Raw genomic sequence first — 27,512 nt, forward strand, 5'->3', positions numbered from 1 at the left:
TTTTTATTCGGTTTTGTGTTTGCTAGTTTTTATTTCTTGATACTACACCAAAATCTGAAAAGTGATAGTTTGTTAAAGGTTAGCTGTTATATAGTATCTAAAACCAAATCTGTGAACTTTTGATACCCCTATTATAGTGCATTGACCTATCTTGCCCTTTAAATAGATCTTTTACCCATGTATGATTTGAATACCCATGAACTGTCTGAAAGGGTCTCAAGGATCAATAGGGATCCGTGGAGCCCACTTTGATAACTGCTGTCCTATAGTACTTGAAAAATAAACTGTCTACCATATAGAAGAAATATAAGCTCTCCATTTTAGTGCTTCTCAGAATGTGTCAGAATTACTCAAGGTGCTTTCTAAATGTAGATTCTTGGGCCCCAAAGCCAAGAGAATCCAGGAGGGCTAGCAATATGTAATTTTACAAGGTGCCCTGGTGAATATGCTAAATACAGTGTTGAAAATTATGGAGCTAATTTAATTAACCTTATTTTAAGAAAACCTAATTTTTAAAATTTTTAAAGTCAAATAAAAGGAAATTAGTACTTGACTAGTCACATTAGAAAAATCCTTATTAACAAAATATACACTCTAACATTTATCATAATTAGGATATGTTAATTAACCAGATAGTAAATATGTTAGGTTTTGTAGGCATGGTCTTTGTTTTAACTACCCATATCTGCCATTGTAGCCACAAAAGTAATCATAGACAACGTGCAAAGAATAAATGTTACTGTGTTCCCATAGACTTTATTTACAAACCCTAAAATTTGAATTTCATATAATTTTCACGTGTCACAAAATATTCTTTTGATTTAACCATTTAAAAAATATTTTATTTGTATCTAGAGAAAGGGGAAGGGAGGGAGAAAGATACGAAGAGAAACACTGATGTGTGAGAGAAACATCAATTGGTTGCCTCTTGCACGTGCCCAAACCGGGGACTCAGCCACAACCCAGGCATGTGCCCTGAACCAGGAGTTGAACCAGTGATCTTTTGCTTTGCTGGAGGCCGCTCAACCAACTGAGCCATGCAGGTCAGGGCTCTTTAACCATTTAAAAATGTAAAAACCAGCCCTGGCTTGTGTGGCTCAGTGGATGAGTGCCAGCCTGCAAATCAAAGGGTTGCCTGTTCAATTCCCAGTCAGGGCACATGCCTGGTTTGCAGGCCAGGTCTCCAGTAGGGAGCATGTGAGAGGTACCCACACATTGATGTTTCTCTCCCTTTCTCTCTCCCTTCCTTCCTCTCTAAAAATTAGTTAATTAGGTAACTAATTAATTAATTTTAAAAAGGCTTTAAAAAATGTAAAAACTACTCTTAGTGTGTGGGCCATACAAAAACAGGTGGCCATCTGGCTTTGGCCCATGGGACTAAAGTTTGCCAGTTCTTGACATAGACTGTAACTGGATTGTGAACTTTAACATTATTATAATAAAATATGCTTAATTTTAAAACTGAACATTATTTAATTTTCCTAGACAAAAATAGTATTTTAAGAACTTATTTCTCAAATTCATATTTCTGGACATTAATTTATGTAATAAACATACAAGAAACACCCATTGTATGGAAATGTTTGGAAATACATGTTTCAGTTAGCAACAGTTACACAATACGCAAGTTGTTATACAACTTTAAGAAGTTATAAAAAGATATGTTGTCCATTTTTTTTATCTTATTTGGGGTATGTGAGAGCAGATAACTTAGGATTCAGGCCAACCTCAACCTCTTGACTTATCTTTTGCCTATTTTTTTTTTAAGTCTCTACCTCAGTTTTTCAAGTCTGTTAGTTAGCAAAATGGTTTACAAAAACCCTAATATAAAACAATAAGGCTGCCCTGGCTGGTGTGGCTCAGTGGATTGAGTGCCAGTCTGCAAATCAAAGGGTTGCAGGTTCAATTCCTAGTTAGGGCACGTGTCTGGTTTTCAGGCCAAGTCCCCAGGAGGGGCCACGTGATAGGCAACCACACATTGATGTTTTTCTCTTTTTCTCCCTCCCTTCCCCTCTCTCTAAAGACAAATAAATAAAATATTAGAAACAAAACCAGTAAGGCTAATTAGTGTAAGATGATAGTATATGTGCTTTCTATATAATCTTTTTGGGGCCATTGATTTACCTACTAATGAAATAATATATGCTAAACTGTTGTTAGGCTAAATAATACTGTGGAAAATGAACCCAGAATCTAGAAACAAATTTCAATACCTAAACAATCTACCCCTAGTAAAACGTGAGTTTCCTTTGTCTTCTGGGGTTCACATAACCATTGTGGTCTAACAGATTTTGTTTGTTGGAATCTTCCCTAAGTCAGTTTCTAGATGTAATACAGTGACACTTAGTGGTACTGAGTATCCCATGGCAAATAAAATGTTGAGACTGCTGTGGTGTAAGAGATTCCGTGTTTGTACTGTTTGTTTAATAGTAGCTACATTATTTTAGAGTCTGAAACTTGGTTTCCAAAATTGCATTCTTAGAAGAGAATTGTTTATGTATAATTTCTCTTTAATATCATAAGGTAATAGAACCTATAGAGATTTGATTGGGTGCCTGTCTAAATTTTTTTAGCTTGTTTATAGCTAAGCTGAAAGGCATTCAGTACCTATAAACTTGGTTTCAGCTCTCTTTATTCCCATTGTGATAGGTGGTTGGAGCAATTTCTAAGTATTTAATATAAGTAATACTTTCTGGGAGCATTGATAGGATTCTGAAATTGGGTCCTTGAAGGCAACAAAGGAGGAACTATCTTGAACTGCTTGATTTACCTTTTGTATCGATATGCTTAGGTTTCCACCATGTCTGTTTCTATATGAGGCTATTAGTTTATAATTTTAGGAAGGTTTTTTTTTGTGTGTGTGTGTGGGTAGTCCATTAAGAACTTAGTCATTTGGTTCTGTTAATTTGTAGTAGAGAATGAACAACTTCGTATGATTTGTAAATATACTGTTTAGTGCTTTAAAATAGTCTAGCACAGGGGTCCCCAAACAGTACTGGTCAGTGGCCTGGTTGGGGACCATAGGTCTAGCAGATAATAGGCCTTTTTAAAAACTATAGATGTGTTTTTTTAAGTCATGCAGCTTGACATTCTTTTTTTATTGGTATATATTATAATTTTAAAAAATTCATTAAAAGTAGTCTGTAATCACCATAGAGACTTTGGAAAATAATGAAGTACAAAGAGGAAAATAAAATCACCTGGAATACCATTATCCAGAGATAACCATTATTAACATTTGATGTTAATTTTCTCATCTTTTAAATGCTTATTATTTTGTTTGCTTTTTTTATAGATTTGAAATTATGGTGCATATGCAATTTTATATCCTGCTCTCCCCGCACTTAATGTGTAACATTTTCTCACGTCATTAAATAGCTTTCAGAAACATTCTTAACTTAAATATAGTCTGTTGTAAGGCAGTATCTTAATTTATGTTTATCCATTCTTCTTAAACATTTAATTTCTGTTTTATTTTTGTTATAAATCTAACTGTGATGAACATTTTAATATATAAATGGTCCATGTTTTTGGTTTTAGCCTCAGAATAAAGTCCTGAAAGAAGAATGATTTGTTCAAAGGATTTAAAGCATTTTAAGACACTTAATCTAAATATTGCCAGATTGCTTTCTAGAATGATTGTCCCAATTTGTACTCCCAAAAGTCTTACATTAAGGTGCCCTTTCTGGGTCAAGGTGTGTACGGGAGGCAACTGATCAATGTTTCTTTCTCTTTCTCTCAAATTAATAATCATATCCTTAGGTGAGGATTGAAAAAAAAAAGAAAAGCATAGAATTAGTTGAGCATAGTTACATAAAGTGCCTTAGGCACAAAGTAGTTGTAAATATGTATTTAAAATGTCTTCTCTGTGTATACGTAACTTTAAATACATAAATACCTGTCTAGCAATTGTTTTGTGGTCCCAACAGCTTTCTGCAAAAAACTTGAAGTTAAATTTCAGCAAAGCATACTTTTTAAAATATTATTATTATTTTTAAAAATAGATTTTATTGATTATGCTATTACAGTTGCCCGTTCCCCCCCTTCACTCCCCTCCACCCTGTACACCCTCTCCCACCCACATTCCCCCCCTTTAGTTCATGTCCATGTGTCATACTTATAAGTTCTTTAGCTTCTGCATTTCTCATACTATTCTTACCCTCCCCCTGTCTATTTTCTACCTACAATCTATGCTACTTATTCTCTGTACCTTTTCCGCCCTCTCTCCTCCCACTCCCCTGTTGCTGACCCTCCATGTGATCTCCATTTCTGTGGTTCTGTTCCTGTTCTAGTTGTTTGCTTAGTTTCTTTTGGTTTTGCTTTAGGTGTGGTTGTTAATAATTGTGAGTTTGCTGTCCTTTTACTATACATATTTTTTTTAATCTTTTCTTAGATGAGTCCCTTTAACATTTCATAAAATAAGGGCTTGGTGATGATGAACTCCTTTAACTTGACCTTATCTGAGAAGCACTTTATCTGCCCTTCCATTCTAAATGAAAGCTTTGCTGGATAGAGTAATCTGGGATATAGGTCCTTGTCTTTCATGACTTGGAATACTTTCTTTCCAGCCCCTTCTTGCCTGTAAGGTCTCTTCTGAGAAATCAGCTGACAGTCTGATGGGAACTCCTTTGTAGGTTACTGTCCCCTTATCTCTTGCTGCTTCTAGGATTCTCTCCTTCATTTTTACCTTTCCTCTCTCCTTCATCATTACCTTTTTACCTAATGTAATGATGATGTGCCTTGGTGTGTTTCTTCTTGGGTCCAACTTCTTTGGGACTCTCTGAGCTTCCTGGACTTCCTGGAAGTCTATTTCCTTTGCCAGAATGGGGAAGTTCTCCTTTATTATTTGTTCAAATACATTTTCAATCTGTTGCTCTACCTCTTTCCCTTCTGGTATCCCTATAATTCAGATGTTGGAACGTTTAAAGATGTCCTGGAGGTTCCTAAGCTTCTCCTCGTTTTTTTTGAATTCTTATTTTTCCATTCTTTCCTGTTTGGTTGTTTCTTTCTTCCTTCTGGTCCATGCTATTGTTTTGAGTCCCAGTTTCCTTCCTTCACTATTGGTTCTCTATGCATTTTCTTTCATTTCTTTTATGGTAACCTGCATTTGTTCATCTAATTTGCAACCAAAATCAACCAATTCTGTGAGCTTCCTGATCACCAGTGTTTTGAACTGTGCATCTGATGGGTTAGCTATCTCTTGGTTGCTCAAAAGGATGAGTTCTGGGGCACTGATTTGTTCTTCTGTTTGAGCCATCTCTCTCTTCTTTTTTTGGTCTGGTCGCTCCTGTTATGGTAAGGGGCGGAGCCTTAGTTGTTCACCAGGGCTGGGCACCCCAGTCACTAGATTGTGACGTTTATGTGAGGGCGGGCTCGAGAGGGAACAATGGTGGTAGCTCCCTTCTCCGTGGGACCTCATTTCCTTCCCTGGGATCCTGGGTTGCGCGCTCTGCCCTGCTCCACAATCACCGCCCTACTGAGTCTGCCAGCTGCCACCTGCGTACTCAGGGTCCACCTGTTGCGTTCTTGCATGCCCCAGATGCCTAACGCGCTCCTGGTTGCCTTATGCGCCCAATTCTCCCTGTTCTCCATGCCGCGACCCGCACCCAGCTTCTCGTCTCCGCCACTCCTACTGGTCTGGATGAACAGGTCTATTTCAACTTCTTGGCTGTCCAACTTCCATTCAGATAAATTTTCTGCCAGTTCTGGGTGTTTGTTATTCTGCCTTTAAATTGTTGTTGTTCCAATCTTGGTTGTGCGTGGAGGTACAGTGCGTCCACCTATGCCTCCATCTTGGCCAGAAATAAATATTTTTTTAAACATTGTGTTTATTTTTATAAAGGGGAAGGGAGGGAGAAAGAAAGGGAGAGAACCATGTATGGGTGTCTCTGAAGCATCCCCTACTGGGGACCTGGCCACAATTCAGGCATGTGCCCTGACTGAGAATCCAACTGGTGACCCTCTGATTCCCAAGATGGTGCTCAATCCACTGAACCACACGAGCCAGGGCTCAGCAAAGTATACTTGAATATCACCATTAGATTATTGTAGTTTACAGTATATGACACACACACCCAGTTTTAGTACTATGTATAATGAGCACTCTTATATTTCCTTCAAAAATTTTTTCTTTGAGATGAGTGATTTTTTTCCCCAAAGGCCTATTGTCTTTTTATTTTTATGTCCACTTTGCCTTGCACTTAGTAAATCCTTAGTAATTTTTTGAATGAATAAATTACAGCTAGTATAACCCCCTTCTAGATGTTCATGAATCTTTGATATTTATGGTACATGTGCCCTTCTCCTTTTTTGTACCTAGCTCTTTGTGTTATTAGGAACCTAAGAATAGGCCCTTGGGTGTGTTTGTACATGGCTTTTATTCCTTAATGAAAGTTGGGCCATCTTATTAACACTATTTGGTCACTAAAGAAATAATCACATTATAAGCAGAGATCCAGAAAACTGACTCTTTGGACTTCAGTGACAGATTCCATCTTCATTTTATTATATTTTTTAAAAAGTAGTTAGATACACATATACATTGAGAATCCACTTAATTTATTTGCACATTGACCATTTTATGTTATACTTCTGACTTTGACAAAAGTATTTAACAGAGTTTATGAAATTATCCCAGTTATTAAAAATCATTCTCTAGCCCTGGCTGGTGTGGCTCAGTGTATTGAGCTCTTGCCTGTGAACTAAAAGATTCCCAGTCAGGGCACATGCCTGGGTTGTGGGCCCAGGTCCCTCGTGGAGGGCATGTGAGAGGCAACCACACATTGATGTTTCTCTCGCTCTCTTTCTCCCTTCCCCTCTGTTTAAAAATAAATAAATAACAATCTTTTAAAAAATCATTCTCTAAATCTTAGAATTTCTTCAGTTCTCTCCCAGCATTGAGATAACTTTCTCTCTTTTGAGTAAACACTAATTTTTACCATATATGCATTGTACTGACTCTTGAGTACTTGAGCCTTTTCCTTGGCAGAGTTGGCCTGTAGGACAGCCTCTTTATGCATCCTTGTCTTCTTGTTCTAGGATCTCCAATGAAAGCATCTCACTTCCCCTTAGAGATATCTCTAAATATATTCCCCTTGCCTGTCATTTATTGCTTAGTTCTATAAAATGCTTGAGTTTCATTCCGAAGATCAAGAAGCAGACAACAGACTTGCATGCCATGGCCAGACCCATGACCTACTTGTCAAACAGTGCAGTTACAAATGGGCTGTGAGTTAAAATTTTAGTGGATAACAGTATCATCATTCAAGATTTCACCTTTCCTCTCAGTCTGTTTATACTACAGAAATGTGTTGCTTTTTGTTTTTGAGAGGACATCAATTTGACCTCTCAGAATTAGAGATTTTTTTAAAGTAAGAAGTAGAAATAAATCAATGACATTGATTATATGTAGCAATTGATGCAGCCGACTAGGGATGACGGAGAAAAAAAATTTTTTAAGTTAGCTGGAATTTTTGTTTTTATTATTAAAGATTTAATTTCCTTTTTTAAGAGGGGAAGGGAGGGAGAAAGAGAGGAAGAGAAACATCAATGTGTGTTTGCCTCTTGTTCATCCCCTACTGGGGACCTGGCCTGCAACTCAGGCATGTGCCCTAGAATTGGGAATCGCACCAGCAACCCTTTGATTCCCAGACCGGCACTCAACCACTGAGCCACACCATCCAGGGCTGGCAATTGTTTTTAAGTGGTGAGATAGATCATTATTATTGTTAAAGGTTTCATTTTATAAAAATAAATCATTTTATTTTAATTAACTTATTTTTAAAGTGTATTGATTTTAGAGAGGAAGGGGGGAGAGAAACATCCATCCACTGCTCTACCCATCCATGGATTCATTCATTGGTTGACTCCTGTATGTGCTTTGGCCCAAGATGAACCCACAACCCTTTCATACTGGAATGATGTTCCAACCAACTGAGCTACCCAGAGACAAATCATTTTAAAGTGAAAAGCAAGAATGATGGAAAAGAAAAGGGGCAAGAGATTGAGGGAATGATTTAAGAATAATTGTGGGTATTTAAGAAAAAGGGCCTCCTTCCTCCCCTTGTGATCTCCCTTGGTGAAATGGCAAACAAAAGCCAGCAAATTGGGAAGGAAGCAGGAAATCCTAGTTAGTGACTGTCCGGTGACAGTACTTAAGATTCGTGAAAATGTATGCTTCTGTCACATTTTAATGCTTTCATCTCCTCCCAGCTTGTTTTTGTCCTTCCCCTTAAATTTCTTTAGAAGTTATGATTTTTCATCTCTATTTCCTAAGGATATGATTAAATAAAATTTGGATGGCATATATTGTGATATGATTGTGCAAAACTAGGTTAAACTTTGAATTTTGTGATTTGGGGGAAACCATTCCAGAATTTATTTCATCACTTCCTATACCAATGCTGCCCCACTCCTAAGCCAGGACCCTTTCCCTCCTCTAGGTAGAAAACTGAAAAAAATTAGCCTCAAATAACAACGAAGGTAAAAATAAGGAATCCTGTTTGGTCCTTGTATCTCCTCTATTCCTTATAGTTTACTTCCTGGTTGAAAATATGTTAGGAGACTTCATTGGAATAAACTCCTCATTTTGTGCTTATATTAAGAAAGCAGGTTCTGGGACTAGGAAGTGAAATTATCTCCAGCACAGAAGCTGTGGGATTTTTCCAGAGAAGAGTTGCTTTCCAGAAATACTTTGCATTTTCAGCCATAATGGCTTTGGTCTTTGCCTTTATTTACTTTTACTTACTTGTACTTTTTTTTTTTTTTGCACTATGTCATAGTTCCAGAAAGTGCTAAAAAAATTATTGTGTTAAAAACAATCCAGAAAATCCCCTTGTCCTAGGGCTGTGTGAAAAAGAATAAAGAAAGCTCTCATTTTCCCAGTATCCAGTCATCAGGTTGAGGTGGCCTCTCTTAGGAACACAATTTATTGAAGCAATTTATCCTAGCTAAATGTGATATAAATCTGTGTACACCTATGTACATACAGGCTCACTTCTATTACAGCAATAATGCTGCAGCATCGGTTTCTTCATGTTAGACCCTGTTCCTTTCACACTGAAAGGTGACTAAGAAGCCCTTTCTATTTTACAGGCACCACACAATTTTAAGCACTGATTGGTTGTGTAAATTACTAATCAAACTACTAGAAATACTGGTTTCCAGCCCCAGAGTGAGTCTTAAGAGAGTCAAAGAGATGTTACCTAGCTACCCTCTGAGTTATCAGCATGGTTTTCTGATGATCAGATCTAGTCTAACACTTTTAACATTTTATTTTAACACAGGCCTAACTGAGGTTAAACTGGCATTTTGGTTTATCTCCAAGATAAAAATGTGAAATTTGGTTACAATTCTGAAGGTGTTTCTAGGCATATTCAAATTGCAGTTCTTTCTTATTCATCTTTACTCATTCATATTCTTTCACATACCTTTCTGTCATTGAAAGGTATTGAAAATGTCCTTTAAGGGTTTATCCTATAAAGGTTGTTTTTGTGTCCCTCCCTTTATCTTCTACCCTTTCAAACTACTGGTTTATCTTTTTTTCCATTTCTAATTTTTATTCATCTCCACCTCTGTTTTTATTTCTAGGAGAGGTATAGGAAATTTCCCCAACACATTCACATTTGAATCGTTCTTTGACAAAGAATTTTGATCAGTATTGTAAGAGTTTAGCTTCAATAATTAAACAACAACAACAGTATAAACCCTGTTAAATTCTTTAGAGAAATAGAGAGGATGAATGGTGATGCCTTTTAGTACCATTTCTTTATCCCCTGCAGCAGCACACATCTGTTGGCTGCAACCGAGCAGCCCAAGAACTCTGGCCGAGAGCAGCACAAACAGCCGGAACATATTCACCCAGTAAACCCCCAAAGAGTCGACATTTGTTTTATTGCTGCTTTTAAAAACCTAGCCATAAATAGAATCAGAGGGGGAAGGGCACCGATATTTCTCCATTTGCCACAGACAATTGGTGGGGGGAGAAGGAGACTCCCCATGGGGAGAGGTTTTTTATTTTTATTTTTTATTAATGAAAATCATTTCCCGTGTAGCTCAATAGGATGGGTGCTTTGTTTTCTTTGGCAATAATCTGGGATAAACGGCCCTTGCCAACCATCTCCTAGTTTATACACCAGGGAGCCAGATTATAGCCCTGTAAAATGGAGCACCCCTCCTGTAATCCCTTAATTAATTAAATGACAAATTTTGGTCTTCTCTAGTTCAGAAATATGGCTTCCGCATCGAGCGTTCAGTGGATTTATTGACATGGGGAACTGTACTGGTTGTAATTTAGCAGACTGGAGAAGTGTGTTTTATACTGTAGCAGAAAGAGGGAAAATCTAGCAAAAGGTTTGAAATTCCTTGACTATTTAGGTCTAAATTTTTCTAATTAAAAGTTTCAATCGAGGCACTGTAGGTCATATGCCACCTGTCTGATGTGTCTCCCCAATGTAGCCTGTGTTTACAGCTTTGATAGATGGCATTCTTGGAACACCTGTTACTAAGCTTGATATTTTTGAAGCACTATTTTTTTTAAACTCCAGCATATTTAACATAACTTTTTCCCCTACCTTCTCCTCCTCAGCTCCGTTCTTCTATATGAAATATGGGAGACGACAGACCGTTTGTGTGCAATGCCCCAGGCTGTGGACAGGTACGTTTACAATATACTTTATTGTGAATGTCTCGTTGTGAATCAAAGTGGCTGTTTTATCACTAAGGCAAAGAGTTTAAAGCTGGTATTTTACGTGATCACTGGAGGTAATCAGATCAGAGGATTTGCAGTGTGTAAATCCAAGTTATGAGGAAGTGTAGGCACTCTACCGTAATGAAATCTGCCTTGCTCTCTTTCATATTGTTATTCTATTGGTGTTTGTTTCCCAACACAGAGTGTTGAGGAATATGTGTTGCTCTTTCCTCCTTTCTAAACCTATCCATCTAAATACAAAGCAAATTTAAAAATATCTTCTCCTCAATTTTCATGGACATAAAAGTCAGTTTAATATATTTGGATAGGCAGCCAAGAATGCACCCATTCATTGTTAACCCCAATTTGCCAGAGTCTATTTGGGTTTTTTAAATAAAAAAAAAAAATGTTTTGTTTGACTATTGATCCAGAAAATCATGGTTAGCAGCTAAGGCAGATAGATATCTAACTAGGAAAGACAAATCCGACATAGAACCAGAGATCTCACGGCAGTATATAAACTATAAGACTTCTCAGCCAGTTTCCCTGCTGCCACGGTCTCATTTGCATTTGTTTACACTATGTGTCAGATATTTTTCATCATATACTTTTTTAATAATTTTTTGAAATTGCTTTTTCCCCCCATTTTGCACCTTCTTAACTCTTCTTCCTAGATGCCCCCTATCTCCGTGTTCCACAAAGGATGAAGAAAGGAATACAAAGAAAGTTTTATCTGTCTTCATGAATTGATTTTATAGAACCTGAAGGGCTGAATTTCTGTTCAGTTAGAAATATGTCATGTGACTGCCCAGTGACACTTACTGGTGGTATGTGAGATTGCAGACTAGTTCTATTAAACATTGTAAATGCTTAGACAAAAAGAAGAGGGAGTTAAGTTCCAGAGATTCCTAAGAATTGGAATTTGAAAGGTGAATGACATGGGGGTGGTGACGAGGAATGGGCAGAAGGACAATTTCAAATTCCAGTAAATGCTGAAATTTTCAGAAAAGACTAAAATAGCATTGTACTCTGAAGTATTCAGCATTGTAGGGTGTATTTCCTTCTTTGTCAAAGTTTTCAACTTTATTGTTGACTGCATGTTTTCCCCATGTAGTTTATATTTTATTTTTGTACAATAGAAGCCACTTGAAAAAATAGATAAATTTCATTTTTCAGACAGCTATTTTTTTTTCAGAAAGCTTTATTAGAGTACATATCTGAACCTGATCCAAAAAAAATTTTGTGTGCATTTATTGATAAGAGTATTTAATGTGACTCCCATAATTGATACCTGGTACTTTTTTACTTTAAAAATCTGCATTTTTGATGAAAGGATTTATTTTTCTCATACTTATATTTATTTTCCTTCACTTATTATTTAAAACACTCAATGCCTGTAACCACTCTTATATGTTGTATGCTTAAAGCCACCCGACAAGGACTTAAGAAATAAAAATGGATGATAAAGGCATATATAGGAAAAGCATCTCTTAAGTTCTCTGAGAAAGATCTAAATACCGTTTCTTCAGGCTGTCTCACCGGAAAAGAGTAGTTTTCACTGAAATTTGAGAACTCCCAGAAGGGTTTTGTGTTTCTCTTTGTTTTCATTTTGGACTAGAGGTTGTAAAACAGTAAATACTTTTTACATGGTTCCTTATATTGTTGTGTTCTGTTTACCATAAGCCTGTTATTCCCCCATTTCTCCTTCCCATTTCTGAATTATTTATTAGCATTTTGATTATTAAGATTTATTATAACCTCTGGTGTAGGTTCTGAAGACATTTCTTCCCTCAGTTGTGTAACTCAGGGAGACTGCTGACTTCTTTTGGAAGTTACTTGTTTTATAGAAAAGGGATAGAAAAGTACAACTTAGGCTTTGAAGGTAGCCTGCTTTTTTTACCTTCTTGCTTGCTAAGACTTTATGGTGAGGTGAAATTGTAGATCGTTAGTTATATTTTAGTCTCATTCCAAGTTTTTCCCAATATCTGGTAACAACTTATACAGTGGGATCCCTGCAAGATTTACAGTTATATGAAATAGTGAAAATCTGGCAGAGAAGATAAATTTGGTACAGTGAACTACCCTTGCTCTGTCATCCAAATTCCTTATATCCCTTGAAAATGGTTTCATTCTGGAGCCACCTTGACATCTTCAAGCTGTTTATAGTTCACTCTCATTGATTCAAATTCTTTATTCCAGAAATGGTAGAATAATAAAAAGGCTATGTAAATCCCAGAGAGGATAATAAGGACCATGATAATTTTTGCTAGCCATGGTTTAGGATTTAATGCTACAGAATTCTCAAAAATCAGTGGCTTCTACCAGTTAGAAGAAAGAATGAAAACAAATGATAGTTCAAGATACTGGTCCTTAAAAACCAACCAACAAACAAAAACTATAGGAATCTTGCATTATTTCAATATCTGTTGCCTGCCCAGTCTTTACCTCATGTACCCCGAAACTCAGAAAACATCTTACGCCTTAATATTAAGGGAAGTTGAAAGGAAAATTCACCTAAAATAGACTAGTGGATTATGCTCTCCACCATATAATCAAAACCACCAGGCTTTCAATGGATACGTAAACATGTTTTGGTTGCTAGGTCTTTAATGGCTGTTATTTTTGGATTCTGTTCATGATCCACTTCCCAACAGTAAGTCTGATGTGACACAGCTGAGTTCTAAATATGCTGCCTCTATTTTTTTTAAGAAGGTGGCTGCTAAAGGTTGTGTTCTCTACATTCTTATCTGAAAAGACAGGTGATGTGTTCTTTGAGCACTCTCATTGCTTTTTTCCTATTGAGACTCTTTCTCTTGAGGCCTCATCACCCTAATGAAGAGGAATTCAGGAAAAGCAATATTCTTGTTAATACCTCTCTGTGGAATGTGGCAGCAATAGTAGTTAATAGAGCTGCCTCCAGAGAATGGGTTAGTGTTAAGGCAATAGTGCCCCAGATTCCCTGTGGCAAAGGGTTGGTTGAATTTGAGTTCTGTGGGTTTTTGATGTTTATGATATAGATAGCATATATAGAGCCCGGCACAAATAATGCCCCTTTTTTATTACAAAATCTTCTATTATAAAATCATAAGCGTATAATTCTATAACATAATATCACACGCAAGCACACTGACATTTTAGGTAAAATGTTCAAATTAAAACTATAAATTGTTATATACATATTGTTATCCTACCGACCACACTCAAACAGGTGTTACTTCTGCTGGACCCTGTATTTTAAAACATTGTGACTATAAAATGAGTTTGCCTGTGTGTTATTATTAAAATAATAGAAATATGGTTTGGTGCTGAATCTAGCAAATCTTAAAAGTTTTTAATGCTTTGGGGGGCACTTTGACTTGAAAGTAGATTATAAAATTGTTCTTTTAAATGTGGAAGTAGGAAAAATTACTACATATTTGTCATTCATCTTGAATTTGAGATGTTATTTCGTGTGGGTGCAGTTAGTTAACATACCTTTTGGATGTTTTTTGTCCAATTTTTATTATCAGGAGTCAACCAATTCCATATTTCTGTACTTCCTCTCAAGGACAGACACTGGTTTGCAGTACAAATTATTCATATTTAAGTAGTCCTTTTGGTTACCACAATCAAGTCTTTGCTCAGAAACTGGTCATATAATATAAGCTTATTACTCAGAATGTCTATTTCCTTAAGAACAAGAACACATTTCCTATGAGGAGATAACTACTTAATGGATAGTTAGTGTCATTCCATTATTAGCCATTGAGAAAGGTTTCTATCATAACAACTCTGTATCAACTTTATTCTTTTAAGGAAAACTCTTTGATTGTTTCTTTGTCCAGTATAACCCTGACTCTTTTTTCCCCCTATGAGAATATCTACTACTAGATATTTTCTTCTCCCAGAGGACATTTAGGTACAAGTTGGGGTTCTGTTCATACCTTTCTGAGACATGAAACATATAACTAGCTCATAGACCTCCAGGGCCTGTTTTCCCTAAGGCCAAGAATAGCAGTAGAGCCCTAGTTGTATTGGAAGTGAGGGCAGCTTCTTGTACTTCCTTATCTTGTCATATAGTAGGAATAATGTTTATGATGCTGTAGTCCTGGCTTCACTTGGCATTTAACCAACCTCCAATACTGTTTATTGCTTCATATCCCCTGCCTCCATGAACATTATCCCTTAAATCTCTATTGCTTTGTAATATATGAGGCAACAAATAGCTTCTATGATTGGTTAAATGCTGGCATGCTACAAAGGTATATGTTTTATTGCCTATGTAACACAAATCTATAGAGATTATTCCCGTTATCCCAGCCTTCCCATTAAATGGGCCATACTGGTACTACGGGACTCTAGATTTTTAATTCTGTCCCTTCGGCAAGTTTTCCTGTTACCTAGCATTAGCACGAAAGAAAAGCAAGGAAGAATGTGTTGGTGCTGATTACTGATTCTTTATGTTAAGGAAGCACTGTAAATTGAAGAAGAAATGTTTTTGGTAGGCAAATGCCATTTGTGGTGGTATATGCTATCTTTACATGCTTTGACAGGTGATGGGATTTTCAGGCAAACAAGTAAGCCTTTCTTCCTCACCCACTGCCAAGAGTTTAAAAAAATTCAAATTTTTATTTAATAATTCATATTTCATTCAATAATTCATCTAGTTCCCATCTGGTAAAAGTGCCTGCATGCTGTCAGGCAGCTGAAAATACACTGCATTATACACAATTAGGCCAAATGCTAACCTTGTTTTTTGTAATAATATGTTGATTTTGCAATAACTTCAGTTCACTCTGAATATGCTACAGTTTTATGTAACCTTGTGATGGAAGTAGACCACTGTTATTCATTGTGTAGATAAAATTGGGACTGGGGTAAAAGAAAATGTAGAGGTTTTAAGAACAAAGAATCAAATCCGAATTTTTAAATATCAGACCTGGTACTCTTGACACTTGTCCTTAGATACATGTGGTTGATTATTTTAGTTTTCCATGTTACATTCATTATTATGTTACTAAAAGCATAGGAGATTAAAAGCATCCTTGCTTCAGTCTGCCCTTTCCCCACCAAAAAAAAAAAAAAAATCTGTATAAACCTAATTGGAGCTAGACCCAGAAAATTAAAAATTTCAGTTATTCACTCTTTTTTTTTTCTTGGGCATGACTTAATATTTGGATTGGGAACCCAGAAACTGTTCTCAGAGCATTCCAGTTTGGGGGGGAGAAGTCTTGTACGTTTGTATCTCAGTTCTTCCTAAATTAGGAGAGGAGCTCTTTTCTAGTCCTTTCTTTTACAAAGTGCTGAGTTTGTAAAGTACCTTTTGGATCAGAGAGTCTGTCTTTTATTAATCCCTCATTTGCCACCCCTGCAAAACCACGGGGAGGTCGGTTGTTGACTTATAAGGTATTGTCACCATTATTTAGAATTCTTCATTCTTTTATCAAATAGTCTTCCAGCTAATGCAGCAGATTGAAGAACAGACAACGTGCTCCCTCTCTCTGGTTAGCGTGTTTCTTTAATGCAGATTGACTTGCTCAGCAGTCACATTTTGTCTCAAGCCCTTGTTAGGCCCTACTCTGTATGTGGATTCATAACACATCTGTGTGTACATCTACAGTGCTGTATAAATAATAATAAGTAATCACCAGATGGCCTATAACTGCTCCTCTGGACCCGCTGGGTCTCTTGAAGCTGTTAGTAAAGTCTTCTGGTGTTTTGCTGGGGAAAACTTGTCGTAGATTTATTTCTAAAAAAAATTCAAACTCACAACTGGGTGTTTAGGACTAGATATTGCTGTCTGTGTTGTAAATATTTAACAGGCTTTGTACAATGACAAGTAAAAGCGCCATTAGTAACCACACACGGTAGCTGTGGAGCTCTTCTTCCCTCCCAGCCATTTAGAAAGGAAACGAAATGCCGATAAATTGTGCATTATAAATAAGGTGCAAGAGATGTTCTCAGGAAGCTCTTTGATAGGAGAAGAAATAGAGCTTCCACGTTCTGCTCAAAGGATGTAACTGGGCAAACTTAAGCTTTTTAACCATATGCTAGTGACTTAAATAAAGCACAATGCCCCCTTTAAATTGAGCTTTATGATACCAGAAAAGCCCCTTGAGCTAGAGTTTGGTCAGAGCCAGATTTTGATCTTTTTTTTTTTTAAGATTTTATTTATTCATCTTTAGAAAGAGGGGGGAAGAGAGGGAGAAAGAGAGGGTGAGAAACACCGATGTGCAGGAGAATCAGCAATCTCACACACCTCCAACTGGGGACCTGGCCCACAACCCAGACGTGTTCCCTGACAGGGAATTGAACTGGTGACCTTTTAGTTTACAGGACGACACCCAACCCACTGAGCCACACCAGGCAGGGCAAGGTTTGATCTTAATTGAGCCTTTACAACCAAATGATAAACCTTTGAAAAGGGTTACAGTTGTGTCAGTAAACACTTAAGCTAAATTTTTACAGTTTTGGTTGTGTCTAAAAATTTCACATATATTGTTTGCCGATACTGTTTTTTAAGCAAAATATCTTTGTTTTTGTACTCTTTTTATTCATTGTTTTGTTAAAAGGGTCGTGTATTTTGTTTTGGGGTGGGGGGATTTTTATTCTAGTTTTTGGCTTATACTTTTCTATGTTATATTTTGCTACTAATAATACCCTTTTTCCAGTACCTATTCCAGGGTATTTGGTCAGTATAGTAATGCATGCTTTTAAAAATCACAATAGAAGTGATCATCTCTAAATTTTCATGTTTTTAAATCTTTGTTTTGTTTGTCATGACAAAAAAGGTTTTAAACAGAAACTGGATATCTTTCAAACCTAGTTTCTTTTGTCTTTTGAGGGTTGAATCTATTTAACTACAGAGGAACAGTACTATAAATCATAGCACATGGCTGTTAGGATTTCAAGTTAGGATGTATAAAAAGCTTTTCTCTTTCAAAATCTCATCTTAAAAAATTACATACAAATTGTGAGGAAGAAATGCTGCTGTTAATAGAGTGTTGTAGATGGGTTTTGCTTTTAAATTTTTCTCTAACAAAATTATCAGGTTAAGGGTAGTATTTCAAGAAAGAATCATGGAGAAAAGATGGGAGCATTCCAGTTTATCTCTTTGTAATAGTGCCTTCGTGTTTTTACTTTGAAGTTTCCTTGTGCAGTGAATTACATGCGATTCCTAAGATTGTGTAAGAATCTGGATTGTTTCTAATTGTCATCTGAAAGTACAGAGAGAATGAGAACACATTTTATGAAATTAGCCCATTTCCAGTCTGGCACACCATGTGCCCTGTGTGGCTCCTGATTCTGCTGGCAGATTGAAGAGCTGAACCAACTTCTGCTCTAAAGACTAAAATTGCCAGCCATCATTACAGCTTGTAAGTCTCGTTGTTGTTCACATCAATGATGTTAGATTTTGAGTAAACGTAGTTCTGTCTTTAGATCCCAGGTGGGATTTGCAATTCTCTGTGTTGGAAGGAAAGAGTTTTCCCTTTTTTGCCTTTGAAAAACTTGAGTAGCTCTGAAGGGAAAGTCTGCAGAATAAATCTGCAGCCTTGCTCTGTCCTTTGAGTCATTGTAGAACGCTTGAGCACTCTATTTGGCATTCAGCAGATTGGCTGTCAGAATTGGAGCTCTGCTTATCAAAGACATGTCTCTCTCAAAGAACTATTTATGTTATTCCAGAGAGAATCATCCAGTGCAAAAGGAACACCTTCTTTTTCTTCCCAAGAGTCAAATCTTTTGATATTGGGCAATTAGTCCTTGATTTTCCTGAAGAATACTCAAATCTTCCATAAAGATTGGCACCCATACAGATTTGAGAATTGGTTACAATGACAAACTAATTTCTTAGCCACAGGTAGGGTGGAGGTGTTAGGGGGACACTTGTAAGTATATCTGAGGCTTCATTGTGGAGATTTTTCTGCTGAATATCTCTGTGCCCCTTGTAAACTTGACTCCTCTTTCTCTGAGGGAGATAACATTTGCTTTAGTTTTTGTACACTAGTCATTATAAAAATACTGTGTGAGTTACCTTTTTCTCTTTCTCTCAAGCCTCTTTCCTTGTCTTTAGTTACTGTCCTCTCCAGTTGAGATCAAACCCTATAATCTAATTTTTACTTTTTGACTTCCACTCACATAGCTTATTAGGCTCCTATTAGCTACTGTGCCTGATGGGGATTATTAACTAGCATTTCCTCTAATTTAAAAAGATAACAATTTTTTAGATTAGTTTTACATTTATGGAGAACAAAATGAGTGGGAAGTTAGTAGAGTTCCCATATAACCCCCTTACTCCTCCTCCCCCACCACATCTTGTTTTACTGTGGTACATTTGTTATAACTGATGAGCCAGTATTGATACATTATTATTAACTGAAGTTTACATTGGGGTTTACTATTTGTGTTGTATATTCTATGGGTTTTGATAAATGTATAATAACATGTTTCCACCCTTACAGTATGGTACAAAGTAGCTTCACTACCATTAAAATCATCCATTCATCTCTCCCTCCTCTCGCCACAACCCCTGGTAATCCCTGATCTTTTTACTGTCTCCATAGTTAATCATGCAATCCTCTTATTTATTTATTTTATTTTTTTCCCTAATTTTTAAAGTTGTGAGCAGATAACCACGTGATTGAGAATAACTAGACAAAGAGGGAGAGAAAATATTGGACATGTGAGGTCACAGCTCCACAGTCTGCTAAAAGTCCAAAAATCTATCTAGAGATTTAGGTGGCCAGTCTTTCTTCTCTCTCTGATATTGAGATTTGGCTTGCCTAGTAACAGTTTTACTGGTTCTAGGTGTTCTAAGCTAGGACAAGATGAACACTGAATTGCCTATATATATCTGGGGAGTTGAGGTATTAGGGCTGGGCAAAGAAAAAAAGAGTAGAGCGCTTTTCCTTTGTTGACGTTGGGGACAATAAAGTCTCTCCTCTCTCCTCCCATGGGCAGTTTTGTATGTGATTGAAAAAAATCAGTTCAATTAAAGGTGAATAGGAGAGCTTCTGGTCAAGATGGAAGCATAGGTAGACACATTTCACCTCATTACACAACCATGAGAAGGAAAGCAACTAACTTAAAAATGAAAAACTCTCAGAACTGCCAGAAAATCATCCAGAAAAATACCCAGAACTGTATGCAAGTCCGACAACCAAGGATTTAAAGAAGCTATGTTTACCCAGATGGGTAGGAGGGGCACAGCCAGGGAGTCTAGGTGGAGAGGATGTGGTGTGGTGCAGCAAGCCAGGGGTGGCAAGGCAGCTGCCACCGGTGGAATGGCGTGGTCCCACATTCACGTGTGGTAGATAAAAATCAGGGGGACACCTTGTGAGCAAGCAATCCCAGCCCCAGGCCAGACCACACAGCCCAGGGTTCCAGCACCAGGAAAATAAAGCCTCATAACTTCTGGCTGTAAAACCAGTGGGGATTGGGGCAACGAAAGAAACTGCCAGTTTCTTAGGAGAGCCCTGAACTTTGCAAACCCACCCACCCTGGGAACCACAACCAAGACAGCAGCTGGAGGGGTGCCCGTCACATAGGGAAATTGGGTAAAGTGACTGGAAAAGGAGCATGTTTCAGGCAAGCCCCCAGAAGTCAGCCAGCAGCAGTATTGGCCCCTCTTTGACCCCTCCTCCACACATGGAGCCCCAAAGCAATGAAGCAGGTTGTCCTACCCTGGCAAATACCAAAGGCTCTGCCCCATACAACTTAGCAAGTAAGACAGGAAATCAAAATGGCTCTACCTAGTACACACACACAGGTAGGCTGCCAAATGAGGAGACAAAGAAATATGGCTCAAATGAAGGAACAGAACAGAACCCCAGAAAAAGAACTAAGCCATGAGGAGATAGCCAACGTATCAGATACAGAGTTCAAAACACTGGTAGTCAGAATGCTCAGAGAACTCATTGAATACAGCAAAAGCATAAGGGAAGAAATGAAGTCTCTACGAAAGGTAATAAAGAAATATTTACAGGAAACCAACACTGAAGGGAAGGAAGCCAGGCTTCAAATCAACAATTGGGAACATAAGGAAGAAATAAACAATCAACCAGAACAAAGAATTTTAAAAAACAAGGAGGGTTTAAGAAGACTCTGGGACATCTCCAAAAGGGCTAACATCCGAATTATAGAGATGACAGAAGGAGAAGAGGAAGAGCAAGAAATTGAAAATTTATTTGAAAAAATAATGAAAGAGAACTTCCCTAATTTGGCAAAGGAAATAGACATACAAGTCCAGGAAGCACAGAGAGTCCCAAACAAGTTGGATTCAAAGAGGACCAAGGCACATCATAGTTAAAATGCCAAAAGTTAAAGATAAAGATAAAATCTTAAAAGCAGCAAGAGAAAAGGAGACAGTTACCTACAATGGAGTTCCCATGAGACTATCAGCTGATTTCTCAAAAGAAACCTTGCAGGCAAGAAGGGCCTGGCAAGAAGTATTCAAAGTCATGAAAGGCAGGCACCTACAACCAAGATTACCCTATCCAGCAAAGCTATCATTGAGAATTGAAGGATAAAGTGCTTCCCAGACAAGGTAAAGCTAAAGGAGTTCATCATTACTAAGGCCTTACTATATGAAATTTAAAAGGTCTTATTTAAATAAAGGTCAAAACTATAAACATTAAAATGACAACAAACTCAAAACTATCAACAATTGAATCTAAAAAACAAAAGCAAACTAAGCAAACAACTAGAACAGGAATAGAATCATAGATATGGAGATTATTTGGAGGGTTATCAGCTGGGAGGGGGGAGGGGGAGATGGGGGATAAGGTATAGAGATTTAGAAGCATAACTGGATAGGTACAGAATAGACAGGGGAATGTTAAAAACAGTACAGACAGTGGGGAAGCCAAAGAACTTATATGTACAACCCATGGACATGAACTAAGGAGGAGATTGCTAGAGAGAAGGGGCGTACCGGGCAGAGGGGGCAAAGGGAGAAAAATTGAGACAACTGTAATAGTATAATCAATAAAATACACTTTTAAAAAAAGGTAAACAGGAAAAATACCCTATCCAAAAATACTGTATTTCTACATATTAATAAAGATTTGTGTAAATTAATGTTATTTTAAAAATATGGGAGCTATATAATTCACTCTTTAGTATAAATTACTTTAACCAGAGGTATAATATTTGCTGTATGAAGGAATGGAAGTTTTCATTTGGGGTTAGGAGATAATAGATGAGAAATGGCTTAGGCGGAATGGCCCCAAAGCAAAGGAGATGTGGCAACTTATGAAGATGTCAAATACAAACATTTACTGCCCTGACCAGGTAGCTCAGTTGGTTTTGAACATCATCCCAATACAACAAGGTTGTGGATTCAGTCCCCAGTCGGGGTACATACAAAAAATTGATGTTTCTCTCTCTCTCCTTTCCTCTCTGTCTCTGAAATCAATAAATACATTTTTTTAAAATGTGACCATTACTTAGTTTTGTTTTGGGCTATCACACCTTCCTTCTACTGTAAGCTAGTTGAGAAGTATAAATCTTACAAAGAGGCCCCAATAAACACTAGAAGCAGCTTAATTCTCTTTGGACAGAGAGACATTTTCCTTCTTTTTTTTAACCTTAAAAAAAGTATTTATTTATTTATTTATTTATTTATTTATTTTAGAGAGAGGGGAAGGGAAAGAGAAAGAGGGAGAGGAACATTGATATGCAAGAGGAACATTTATTGACTGCCTCTCTCATGCCCCAAACTGAGGACCTGGCCTGAAACTCAGGCATGCGCCCTGACCAGGACTCAACCAGCGACCTTTAGGTTTGCGGTATGCAGCCCGACCCATGGAGCCACGCTGGTCATGGCTCTCCTTTTCTTGCTTTGGAAAATTTAGATTGATAAAATAAGGAAAAAAGAAAGTGACCTAATTTCCGTAGTTTTAGGATTCAAGTTTCCAATCTACTTAGAATTTAAACTACCTGATATTGGGTAAGATATTTTTTCATAGATATATCAACTCTTTATCTCCTAGATTTGGCTACATGTGAGAATCTTTCAGTCTTGGCCTCAATACTAATTTAATTTTGTTATGTATTGAACCTATCTGACTCTGTGGTAAGATGAACATTATTAGCCTAGGGAAGGCTCTATAACATGATGTTCAAGATTAACATAATTAGTGCAGACCAACAGCTCGTATATGCATACATATACATACAACTTAGAGGAAATGTTGTGGTACAATGTACAGGAAAATTATATTTCACCCAGGGATCATATAGGAGATATGGGAGAGAACAAACTACAAAGAATTGTTTAAGCTTATCAATGTAATAATAACAACAGCAACAATAACAGAAGTTAACTGAGCTCTTATCATGAACTAAAGAAAAGTGCTTTACTGGTATTATTTAATCCTAGAAATTCCTTGAGAGAGGATGGGAAGGCTGAGGCTCAGGTTAAATAACTTGTACAAAGTCACACAATATTTTATGATAGAAATGCAGTGCAAACCCAGGCAAACTTTAGACTAGCACTCTCAAGTAGTTTCAACTGCTTCCTTATTAATCATCTCCATATACATATAAATATGTGTATCTAGCATAGGAAAAAATGAATATGTAGTAGTTTTTTGGTAAATGGGCAAAATGCAATCAGTTAAGGAAGTCCTAGCTATAGTTTGCTGCTGATCTAAGTGTCTGAATGCCATACCAGAGAGAGCTGGATTGACTGCTGAGTTCTGCCTGTCCCAAAAGATAAGAATTCTTACTAAAATGAAGAGACCTCTCTGCAACTATCTAAGCCTGAATCTATGATTTTTTTTTTTTCTCTTTCTGGGAATGCTACTGAAATGTGGCTAACTCTCTGTGAGATAAACAACCACTGTTTTGTAGCAGGGACATGATTTTAAGATACGAAAGAAAACTAATTCTTGACCAACCAGAAATGTAGACAGAGCTAGAAAACTGGGGTGTAAAAATCAGAGCTTCAGCATCTTCCACTAATAGGCCCAAAGAAGCATTGTGGTGTCATCTTTGAGAATTCTAGACTGGGTTACTTCCTGATTCATGTTGCCTTCTCTCCCATCTTAGTTTTATGTCTGTAAGTTCCCAAATGCAAAGAGTGGGACCTGTGTAACTTGCTTTGTGTAATACCATGTAGTAGTGCATCCTTTGTTACAGTGGCTGCTGAACTAATTGGTAACATGAGGAAATATGACTAAGGTGGAATTAGTGTATGATTTGAAGCACTTTAACAATGTGATGAGATGTATATTCTATCCATTAATTGCTGGCTTGTTTATTCTCTGACATTTTTGACATGTACCTTACCTATTGAATAATACAATTTCTTTTCCACTCACATTTCACATCCTCTGCTTTGACTTCATAGCACTGCCATGTATCGACCCTTTTCCTTTCCCCTTGCATACTGTGCTGTGTTAATGCAGAGGACATTTAACTTATAATTGGAAATGAAATTTTATGACTAAAGAGATAATGGACATATTTATGTGAAATAATTTGTGATAAAAATATGTTGAAGTACATGTAAGGATCAAAAGAGATTGGTGTCTCATAGTTGGTATTTATAATAAAGGAATTCTTTGTATGTTTTGCCTGAATGTCCTTATCTTTTACTGGAAAGTTGCTTAAAATATATATGTTCCTGCTTGATTCTTTTTTTAAAGATTTTATTTATTTATTTTTAGAGAGACTACAAATGAAGGAGAAAGAGAAGCAGAGAAACCTCAATGTGTGAACTTCAATTGGTTGCCTCTCAGAGGCGTCAGACTGGTGCTCAGTCCACTGAGCCACACCAGCCAGGGCTTGATTCTGATAATGATTCATTGTATAACTGTGGACTGTGTGAAACAGCCTGCATTCAACTGCAGGGAATGTGTGACTGTAGTCTTGTCTTTTCTATAACTGTGAAGTCAAATTCTTGGCTTCAGAGCTGAGAGTGCCTAATTGGGCAAGGTTACAGACTGCTGAAGTGATGACTCTAGGTGTCCAAAGATCTCATTTGATTACTTCATTGGATGCCCTAGACAGGCCAGTTAGTTGTGTGTATGCATACACTTCTGTGCGTGTGTGTGCGCCACGTGTGTGTCCCCCCTGCCACGAGTTCCTGTAAAACTATAAATGCAAAGGGAAAAGGGATTCAAGGCAGCAACCTATGACATAGACTCCAAACTTGGTTCCTATGAGGTTATCAGACAGACAGTGACAGCTTAATAGGATAGATGATTATTTTTAAAGGCCTACATTTTAATGCTAAACCTCAGTTACCTCCTTTTTGTGTCTCTGTTATTAAGCTTGCTGACCAAAAAAATTAAAACTTTAACAGTTATCAGTGATTTGAATCAAGTGAAAAGAGCTGCTGACACAGTTTTGAAGATCTCCTTTGTGTTGCATAGATGGAGATAGCTGTATAATACCAGAGCAGGCAGATAGTGCAATATCACAGACATCTGTCACTTCACTGAGCATCATTTTTTGACACAGTGGTAATCTGTGCACATTAATTTTTTTCATCATATTATGCTCATAACTTCAGACATCTTACTTCAGTTTCAAGGTATTTCTTAGGACTACAGGAGAGGCTGTGTTGGGAGGGGACAATAAAAGTAGTTGCTCTGAAACGTTCAAGGGTCCAAGTAGCTAAATATGTGTTTTTAAGGCCCTATTAGATTCATATATTTAGCTATTTCTTCTTCAGGCTTTCCTTTCCTTTTCTTTTAAGTTTTACCTAGGTAATTGTAAAAGTGGAAAGGGGAGACTTTATTTCAGCATTCTTGTACTTTATATGCATTTGAAACTACAGCCAGATAGGCCTTATGGAGGCTTGCACTTTCACTCACGCACATGTGACATCTCAGAGGAGAAAGGGTAGTGTATATGTAGCAGCACTTGGCAGAGCAGTGGTTAAAGGTTTGAACATACTGTACCTTGTTGGCTATTCCCTTAGTCTTAAGGGAGGCATTTTGCTCCTCCACAGACAGTAATCAGCTTGTCAGAATCGAATGGCTTTTTGGTTTTTCTTTATCTAGTAAAATGCAGTGGGCTAAGCCTTTCTGGGAAGCAATTTCTTCCTTACCGCATGAACAGAAGGTTGTGGATGCTGTCTCTGAAACAAAGGGGAAGTGCTGATAGAAAAATCAGCGGCCAGGGCATAATTGCATTGGAGCTCTGTCAAAGAGACAACAATTCTTGCTTGGAAGCTGGACTTTGTGCTATGCTGTGCTTTTCTGTTGTAACATTAGATTAATAAGCAATGAGTACTCTACTTCAGACTTAATTTTTCAAGCTTTTTTCTAAGCATAAATGTGTAACAAGCTATTTATTTTTACTTAGCGGTTTTCAATTTTTTATGACTTTTAGAGCTATTTTAGGTTCACAGCAAAATTGAGAGGAAGATACAAAGATGCCCCATGTATATATTCCTTGTCCCCACACATACATAGCCTTCCTCCCATTATCAATAGCCCCTACCAAAATGGTACATTTGTTACAATCAATAAACCTATGCTGATAGATAAATTACAATCACCCAAAGTCCATAGTTGACCTTAGGGTTTGTTCTTGGTGTACTTTTGATGGGTTTGGACAAATGTATAATGACATGTATCTATTATTATGTTATAATACACAGTATTAACCGCCCTCAAAATCCTCTGTGTTCCACCTATTCACCCTTCCTCCCTCTCCCTCACACCCCTCTGGCAATCCACTGATCTTTTTACTGTTACCATAGTTTCATCTTCTCCAGAAAGCCATGTAGTTGGAATCATAAGTAAGTAGTCTTTTCAAACCGGCATCTTTTCAAATCAGTATCTTTCACTTAGTATTATGTACTTATGTGTCTCTTCATGCCTTGAAACCTCTTTTATTTTTTTCTTTTTTCATATTGTACAACCCCCTTCAGTGCCCACAGCCCACAGATAAGGAGGCTGGGTAATGGTTCAAGGTTGCAATTTACTCTGGCATGGGTACACTATAAGCTCTTTTTTCTTTAAGCACCGAATACTATTTTATTATCTGGATGTACCACAGTTTATCCATTCACCTACAGAAGGATATCTTGGTTGCTTCCAAGTTTTGGCAATTAATAATAAAGTTGCTATAAATATCCATGTGCAGGTTTTTGTGTGGACATAGTTTTCAACTTCTTGGATAAATACCAAAGAGAATGATTGCTAGAGTGTATGGTAAGAGTATGTTTAGTTTGGTTAGAAACCTCCAAACTGTCTTCTGAAGTGGCTATACCAGTTTCCATTCTCAGTAGTTATATGTAACAAATAATGAAGGAGAATTTCCCCAATCTGGCAAAGGAAATAGACTTCCAGGAAGACCAAGAAGCTCAGAGAGTCCCAAAGAAGTTGGACCCAAGGAAGCATACATCAGGGCACACCATAATTACATTACCCAAGATGAAAAATAAGGAGAGAATCTTAAAAGCAGCAAGAGAAAAGGAGACAGTTACCTACAAAGAAGTTCCCATAAGGCTATCAGCTGATTTCTCAAAAGAAACCTTGCAGGTAAGAAGGGACTGGAAACAAGTATTCGAAGTCATGAAAGGCAGGGACCTACATCCAAGATTATGCTATCCGGAAAAGCTATCATTTCGAATGAAAGGACAGATAAAGTGCTTCCCAGATAAGGTAAAGCTAAAGGAGTTCATCATCACTAAGCCCTTATTATATGAAATGTTAAAAGGACTTATCTAAGAAATAGTAGAATATCAAAAACTATGAACAATAAAGTGACAGCAAACTCACAACTATCAACAACTGAACCTAAGAAACAAAAACTAAGCAAACAACTAGAACAGTAACAGAATCACAGAAATGGAGATCACATGGAGGATTATCAGTGGGAAAGGGGA

The 27,512-nt window shown here is 37.2% G+C and overlaps 1 protein-coding gene and 1 pseudogene across 2 annotated transcripts in view; one reads left to right on the forward strand and one right to left on the reverse strand.

The window, feature by feature from the left end:
• ATF7 (activating transcription factor 7) overlaps window positions 1-27,512 on the forward strand; it is a 102,045-nt gene that overhangs the window by 8,197 nt on the left and 66,336 nt on the right. For both annotated transcript variants that reach the window (XM_045829112.1, XM_045829113.1), the window contains exon 2: window positions 10,586-10,654. In XM_045829112.1, coding sequence (XP_045685068.1) covers window positions 10,607-10,654 — 48 coding nt within the window. In that variant the 5' untranslated portion in view covers window positions 10,586-10,606. The remainder of the gene's footprint in view (window positions 1-10,585; window positions 10,655-27,512) is intronic.
• Window positions 26,533-26,691, reverse strand: LOC123813140 (annotated as a pseudogene).

Source organism: Phyllostomus hastatus, unplaced genomic scaffold (genome assembly GCF_019186645.2).
Source record: "Phyllostomus hastatus isolate PE091 unplaced genomic scaffold, TTU_PhHast_1.1 phas_scaffold_93, whole genome shotgun sequence".
NCBI classification, from domain to species: domain Eukaryota; kingdom Metazoa; phylum Chordata; class Mammalia; order Chiroptera; family Phyllostomidae; genus Phyllostomus; species Phyllostomus hastatus.